General features: G+C 41.2%; 1 protein-coding gene across 1 annotated transcript; it reads right to left on the reverse strand.

The window, feature by feature from the left end:
* Positions 1 to 3,291: 3,291 nt before the first annotated feature.
* LOC147331687 (putative C-type lectin domain family 20 member A) lies at positions 3,292 to 7,822 on the reverse strand. The gene is made up of 5 exons (XM_086290497.1): positions 7,744 to 7,822; positions 7,056 to 7,439; positions 6,559 to 6,879; positions 6,357 to 6,448; positions 3,292 to 4,281 (listed from the first exon to the last, which is right to left on the reverse strand). The coding sequence occupies exons 1-5, from the start codon at positions 7,778 to 7,780 to the stop codon at positions 4,153 to 4,155; spliced, it is 963 nt and encodes a 320-aa protein (XP_086146623.1). The 5' UTR covers positions 7,781 to 7,822; the 3' UTR covers positions 3,292 to 4,152.
* Between the last annotated feature and the right edge of the window lie 238 nt (positions 7,823 to 8,060).

Consider the following 8,060-nt stretch of genomic DNA (forward strand, 5'->3'; position numbering starts at 1 on the left):
AGTTTTATTTCGTGAATCTTTCCTCCAGCAATAAAGCTGCATTTTCAGTTTATTCCCATCTCCAAGAGTCCTGCAATTTTGGGTCCACCACTTCTGCTTGCCTGCCACACAGCCAACCATGACAGGTTGTACCTGGTCGTGGAACCCATTGAGTGATTCTTAGGACACTCTGTCATGTCCCATGATCCACTCCACAGGAGATTTTCCACTGGACCAACTGAATCCAAATAAATAATAAATAAATACTTCTATTTACCAGTGATTTGGGTGCGACTTTACGGAGCGAGTCATGACACAGATAAAATCCCTCATCTGTCGGTGCAAAAAGGCCACAACATAACATAACAACCCTTTTTCACTGAAAAGGCCTGTGATTGGCCAATGACCCCCACAATGTGTAGACAACCTGATAACAGAGCCTAGAGGTGGTGCACGAGTATAGTTCTTCTTCGGATCACTTCTTTTCTGTTTTGTAAGTTTGGGTTATTCGGGGGATTTTTAACACCATGACAAGGAAAATCTGAAAGAAGATGTGGCTGCCCGTCAGTCTGGGAATGGTTGTATAGCAAGGGCATTTCCAAACAAACTGAAGTCAGTTATTCTACAGTGAGAAAGGTTATTCACAACAGTGGGGGGAAAAAGTTGACTTTCTTCACAGGAGTGGACATTCCTGCAAAATCACTTCACGGTCCACCTGTGCAATGCTCAGATAAAATGCAAAACAAAACAACAAACAAAAACAGCTTCATCTTTAACTCTACAGGCCTCAGTTAACATTTTAAATGTTAAGGTTCATGACAGTACATTTGGAAAATAACTAAACAAGTATTACTTGTTTGGAAAGGCTACCAAAGCTCTCAAAAATCAACACATCATACCAAAATCTAAAATATCTCAAGAGCAGATGAAAAACAAAATTCACTGACATCTATCAGTCTGGAAATGGTTACAAAGTCATTCCTAAGGCTTTGAGACTACAGCAAACCACAGTGAGAGCAATTATCCATAAATGAAAAAAACTTGGATTAGTGGTGAAGCCTCCCAGGTTTGGCCCACCTACCACAATTACTCCAGGAGAGGGTTAGGGTGGACTGGTGCCCGCTGAACTACCTCCAGATCAACACCAGTAAAACCACGGAGCTGGTGGTAGACTTCCGCAGGCACAAATACCATCCAAGGTATGGACATTGAGGCTGTGGACAGCTACAGGTACCTTGGTGTTTATCTGAACAATAAACTGGACTGGACTCACAATTCAGACGCCCTCTACAGGAAAGTGCAGAGCAGGCTGTACCTGCTGACTCATCCAGGAGGTCACAAAAATCCAGAACAATATCTGAACAACTGCAGGCCTCACTCGCCCCAATTGAGGTCAGTAATGATTCAACATGGTTCAACAAACAGCTTAAAAATGCTGAACTGAGACATTTTGCACTGAAAAATTCCATCACAGAGATGAGAATGAGTAATTGCAGTTCTTGCTGTCATGAGAAAGACTCATGAAAGCCACCATTCCTATTATAGGAATGGTGGCAAGGCCATTGGACAGTTACTTTTCATATAGCAAATGTTTAGATAGCTTCGATAGATGGATAAGTCATATAGAAAATGATTACTTCTTTTGTACTGTACCTGATCAAGACCCATGCTTGCTAGGTATGGCCCCACTAGGGGGCCCTGATTACCCACTTTAAGACAAAGTATCTAAGATTTATTGGGAAGTTTTTGAATTATGATTATTCTGGCCTCTTCCAGGAGATCAGTTTGCTTTGGAAGACCCTGCCAGGGCCTATTTCCACGAACATCACAGCTAAAAGAACTTTAGCTAAACTAAACCAAATTGAGGCAGCAATATTTTGAACATCAGCCTCACCAGAAGATAAGGGATCTGACAAGCTGAATAAGAAGTCCTATTAAACTTGGTTGGCAGAAAGTTCTATGGAAACAATATTTGTTTTGTTGTTTCCAGGAGAATTGAAGAAACGAGTGGAAAGAGGGGAACATGTATACCGAGACGAAAGGAGCAGAAATACTCACCACGGACACTGGGAGAAGTCACAGCACGGGAGCAGGGAACAAGCACCCTAAGAGAGCACGCACTGGGAATTATTTGCATTTTGTCATTTGTTCACTCTAAATAAACACACTGTATTCTACATAGGAAGTCCTCGTTTGGGTCCTCCCTTTGCCAGCCTGACCTCCCTTTTGCCTCTCTTCCATAGTTCATTTGATTGGTACACAGAGCATGTTTGTTGGGTTAAAAGTCAAGGGAGATGAGCAAAATTTGTATCACAGTTGAATAAAAATGCCAGAGTCTTGGGAATCACTTCAGTGATTTTAATGCAACAAGTTTGGTTCAACTGCACCAGCGGAGACAGCATGGGGAGTTGACAACGATGGCTGTAGGTAAATGAACATAACAGACAATTTACATAATGGTTTACTTGTTACAGCAACAGGATAAGCATGTGCAAGCTACTGGATACAATATAGCTATGCTCCTAAGCAGAAGGACAACATAGAACTACCACCTATGAATTTATATTGCCATATGAACATATGTTTCTAAATATTACTCAAAGGGATAAAGTAAGTTCATGAAATCCAAAAAATAAAAGGCAACTTAGGCAACATCTGAGTCTCTCCTGACTCTCCTGACTGTCAGTAAATATGAAAGACATTCTAAGTCCTTTGGATACAGAGTTATCTATGTATTCTAACTTATTCTCACACATAACGTCAATAATGTCAGCAGCTGGTTTGTGGACTATAATTTCTGTCTTTAAGTCATCAGCATTACAGCATAAGCAGAATATGAAAGACTAACAACATTTAAGATGGTCAAATTGTTATGCATCCACAACACCACTATTATTCCTTCTGTAGGGCCAGGTGTTAAATCCTGTATTTGTTTGTGTGCATCATCCTTGACAGCTCACAAACCGTTTCCTAAAATATTTTCTGGTTAAAAACAAATGTACTTGGCTGCTTATATTTATTTTTATCAATACATCTTTATTTCAAAAAGGTGTTGAAGCAGATTTTCAGTGTCTTTTCTCTCTGTCCTTATTCTCCTCCATTTTTCTCCTTCTGTTAATTTTCTTCCCAACTTCTCTTTTTCCTTTTCTTTTATCTTTCCCATTCCATGGTCATGTCTGTTCTGATTGTAATAACTCTAAATAATAATAATAATAATAATAATAATAATAATAATTTTTTTTTTTTTAAAAACCTAATAAACTATGACAATCAAGTGGACCAGTATAGGATTTAGGACACGGCCCCCTGGAGTCTAGATGGTGGTGGTGGTGGTGAAGATGAAGACTGAGGTTTGAATAGAGCTCTGTCTGAGGTGTCTGAGGTGGAGATGGGGAGGCAACCCGTTCTCACTCCCAAAGCGTAACATTTTACGCTAGGTGACAAATCGTCACCATATTACGTTTTCGGCTACCCACCACGTTCCTAAATGACGACCTCGGAAAAAGAGGAAATATGAGAACCGTCTGGACTGAACCTACACATGTTCGCTCTTTTTCTTCAAATCGCTTAGAAACACGCTATTTAACATCATTAAAGTCCTGGTTACGGTCTGGAATAAGGTTATGGTTAGGGCTAGGGATAAGGTTAGGTTTAGGGCTGGAATACAGGGCTGGAACGTCTATTACCGCGGGAGCGTCATTGCACTGGATTCCAGCCATAACCCACCGCGTACCATAAGAACGCCGAAGGTCTCCTTTCGCGTTCCTCAGGAACGCCGCGGGACGTGTCAAAACGTCGACATGTTACGCCTCGGGGAGGCAGGCTGCACAAAAAAAGTCTAAAAAAAGAACAATGGAGAGCTGAGATTTAAAGCATGCGAAGCAGAGGCTAATTGGCTCAAAGCAAAAGGGTGAAAAGATGATTGGACTAAAGTAATGATGTCAGTATTGAGATTGACAGCGTGAGAAAGCAGTAGACATGTAAATAGAAAAGCAGCTGAACACCCAAGAAAGCAGGCAGATGACTGATGACTGATCTTACTTATTGAATTTATGCATAAGCTTCATTGCTAAAGTAAAAACTTGTACCTTACTGTAAGAATATTAACCTAACCAATTAAACATATGTCCTGAATAGGAGAATTCAATAATCAAATGTGGATAATGAAATGTTTTATTTGACACCACAGTTTGCCTCTTTTACTTCCTCCTCTTCTTCAACATGCTTCTTCCCATCAGGCTGCTTCACCCATTGTAGTTTGAAGACTCCACTCAGGCCATGCTCTGTCAGTCTCTGTCTGAACTGTGAAACATAAATGCTTCATTAATATCCTGTTGAATCTTTAAATATCTCTGATTAATGAGACTTGTCTGTGGGAAAACGTTTTAATAAATCATTTACCTAGAGGTAAAGAAAGAGCTTCATCACTTGATGAACATGTAATTATAATGATGACATTTAAATATCACTTTCTACACATTAACAAAACTGTACTTTAAGTACATTTTCAGTAAATAATGTTTGTTCTTCAATATTTTAGTTGGCTTCTATAAAAAGATTATTACTAAACTCAGTTTTGTATTTTTAGCAGTAAGATTTTACTTTTCAAATACTGGACTTTTCAAATAAGCTTTATTGTGCAGTTTGCCCAGATCTATGAATAAAAAAAGTGACGAAATGAAGAAAACGTGTAAAATATGTTGCCTTCCTCAATGCACACCACAACTGGAGGCAAATCCCCTGTGCCGTGCATAGGTGTGGTTTCCCCTTAGGGGTTCACGAACGGTTTCCACCTCTATTCTGATCTTTTTTTATGGTGAGGTGTTAATTGGTATCTATTTCCCACTTACGATTCATATCTTTATGCTCAGTCAAAATAAGACAGTGTTAAAGGCTCTGACTAGCTTCACATCCATGAGGCAGTCTTCAACTCACCCACCCCCACTGCTGCTGTTCCACCTCTGACACTTCACACCTCCTCTACTCACCCTGCTCACTCCTCTCCATCCCCAACAACAGCATCCAAAACAACTCAACACAAGGCTCCAGCCTGTCTTTCTCACCACCCAGGTTAGGAGGGAAATGAGGAGGATTAAAGCCAGGAAGTTAGCGGGTCCAGATGGTATCAGCTCAAAGGTTGTCAGGTCCTGCGCAGACCAACTGTGTTGGGTGATGGAGTGCGTCTTCAACCTGAGCCTGAGGCTGGGGAGAGTCCCACAGCTCTGTAAAAACCTCCTATGTTGTACCAGTGCCAAAGACCTCATGCCCCAAGGACCTCAACAGCTACAGGCCAGTGGCTCTGACATCCCACCTGATGAAGACCCTGGAGCGGCTGGTCCTGGCTCAGCTTTGGCACCTGGTGATCTCATCACTGGGCCCTCTTCAGTTTGGCTACCAGCCTGGCATTGGAGCGGATGATGCCGTCATTCACCTCATGCATCGTTCCCTCTCTCACCTGGAGACCGCTGGGAGCACTGTGAGAATCATGTTCTTTGATTTCTCCAGTGCCTTCAACACCGTCCTGCCCACAGTCCTGAAGGACAAGCTGGAGAACTCAGGTGTGGACCATCACCTCTCTACCTGGATTTTGGACTACCTCATCGACGGACCACAGTATGTGAGAACTCAGGGCTGTGTGTCGGACAGGGTCGTCTGCAGTACGGGGGCCCCACAGGGAACGGGAACGGTTCTGGCTCCGTTTCTCTTCACCATCTACACTGCAGACTTAACCCACAACTCCACCCAGTGCTTCCTGCAGAAGTTCTCTGATGACTCTGTAATAGTCGGCCTCATCACTGATGGGGACGACAAGGAGTACAGAGATCTGACCCTAGACTTTGTGGAGTGGTGCCAGCTGAGCTACCTCCAGATCAACACTAATAAAACCAAGGAGCTGGTGGTAGACTTCCGCAGGCACAAATAACATCCAAGGTATGGACATTGAGGCTGTGGACAGCTACAGGTACCTTGGTGTTTATCTGAACAATAAACTGGACTGGACTCACTCTCATCCTAAAGTCTCAAGAAGACCTTAAGCATTTCACTTAGATGTTGAAGACTGCAATGCAGTATGCACTGAACTGTCTCTGGTCCTTGTTGCCACTTGCAATACAGGAAGTGGTCCCAGATTTCAGTTTTGGGCACATATTTTGTGATCTGCTAACTGCGTTAAATTGAAAAATGCTGAGGCACCTGATAACATTTTGAATTATCATTATTTTTATTACTATATTCATCTATTTAAAAAAGATTCATTTCATGTCGGTTTTGCTGTCAGTCTTATTTTTGATATCACATACCTGTTATAAAGACTTTCTTTGAGTAAAACGTTTATTTTTTTCATTATAGGTAAATATTATTTGAAACTCAGGTATGACCTTTTCCAAGATTTCCTCCTCCAGGTCCTCCATTTCCACAGAGGGGTCAGTTTTCTTCAGCTTAATCTTCAGCACCTTCCTCTCCCTGAGTGCTGAGTTTATAAAAAAAGAATGAGGGAAAAAAAATGCTGTGATGTAACGATCTTCTGAGACTAAAGAAAATATCAGAATATATTAAAAATACAGTAAAATCAGAACTCACCAGTATAACAGACAAAGTACCAGTTTGCATCGCAACGATAGTTGACCCACTTGCCTTTAAATATAGTCCCACATGCATCTGTGGCTATCTTGGATGGTTTATCAGGAGCCCAGTTGTGTAATAACTGTGCAGTTCCATCCGACCACTTCCAGGAATTTCTGTATAGTCCAATCCACGTGTAGGAACTCACTGTTATCTTTTTCAGCTCTTCATTCTCAGATTGGTTTCTCACACTGGCAAGGTCAGTGTGGTTCTTTCTGCAGTAGCTCTGAGCATCCTCCCAGGTGTTACTCATATTCACAAATATGAAGCGTGATGGGTCTGAAAACATTTGAGCAAAGAAACATAAGTAAGGGTCTAACTTCACTGCTCAGCCAAAGAATGCAAATGAGCTATACATCTGTGTTACTTATTCATCACCTCCATTTGAGATTACAATGATAGTCATGATAATAATCAGGACACTGATATACAGTATGCATATTGTATTTAATTACTTTTATTGTAGCAGAAGAATGGCAGTTGGCTGTTGCATTCTACATCTGCCCATTTCCCATTTTTAAGCATTGCTGCACAAACTTTATGGTGTCCTAAACCATTGGGTTCCTCGTCATTCCACATCCTGAACTCAGTCTCCCCTTCACCATAGTAATCCTGGTTTTCCAGAGACCACTTCCATGCTTCAGTGTCAGGTATAAGTCCAATCCACACATTAGAAAACCCTTCTGTGAGGTTCCTCAGTTTGGCCAAGTCTTGCTCATTATGTACAATGGCTAGGTCAGTATACTTGTTCCTGCAGTATTCCTGAGCTCTGGTCCAGTCTCTTCCATATTCAACAAGGTTGTAAAGATGAGGAAAATAGCCAGGTAAGTAAAACAGTCCTGTGGAAATGATATGTGCACACACACACACACACACACACACACACACACACACACACACACACACACACACATAATTAATTTTTTTAGTTTGGTGTCTTTAGTAGCAAAAACCGCTAAAATGGGTGACATGTCAGAGTGCAGTCAAATCACTGACCACAAATGTGCGCTTCGAAGCATTTGAAAACAAACTCAATTTATAATTTGTGGTCAAAAAATCATAGACAAATGCACACATTTTGTTTTCTTTGTGCAATTAAAACAATGAAAATAAATGAAGTGGAAATAAATAATTCAAACTGACCTGACAGGAGCATCATCATAACTGTAGTCTCTTTCATGATGCAGTGTTAGACACACTGTTCCGGTATGATATTTTCTGTGGGGGAAGTAAAAATATATACTGTAACAGTACCGCACTGAAACTCATAGCTTAGTAAAGGGTGTACTATGTATTGTACACTCAACAAAAATATAAACGCAACACCTTTGTTACTGCTCCCATTCCCCATGGGATGGACGTAGAGACCTAAAATTCATTCCAGATACACAATATAACCATCCCTCCCAAACAGTGGTCACAAATCAGTCCAAATGTGTGGTAGTGGGCACATCTGCTAT

This window comes from Aulonocara sp. 'chitande type north' Nkhata Bay, linkage group LG4, assembly GCF_057382095.1.
Source record: "Aulonocara sp. 'chitande type north' Nkhata Bay isolate Kocher_YH1m ecotype deep benthic linkage group LG4, A_spYH_male_GT1.1, whole genome shotgun sequence".
NCBI lineage: Eukaryota > Metazoa > Chordata > Actinopteri > Cichliformes > Cichlidae > Aulonocara > Aulonocara sp. 'chitande type north' Nkhata Bay.

Coding starts and splice junctions, on each gene's coding strand:
- LOC147331687 (XM_086290497.1), bottom strand. CDS start 7,780: ATGAAAGAGACTACAGTTATGATGATGCTCCTGTCAG. Junction 7,440..7,743: donor TATGATGATGCTCCTGTCAG/GTCAGTTTGAAT, acceptor TCATTTCCACAG/GACTGTTTTACTTACCTGGC. Junction 4,282..6,356: donor AGGAGGAAATCTTGGAAAAG/GTCATACCTGAG, acceptor TATGTTTCACAG/TTCAGACAGAGACTGACAGA.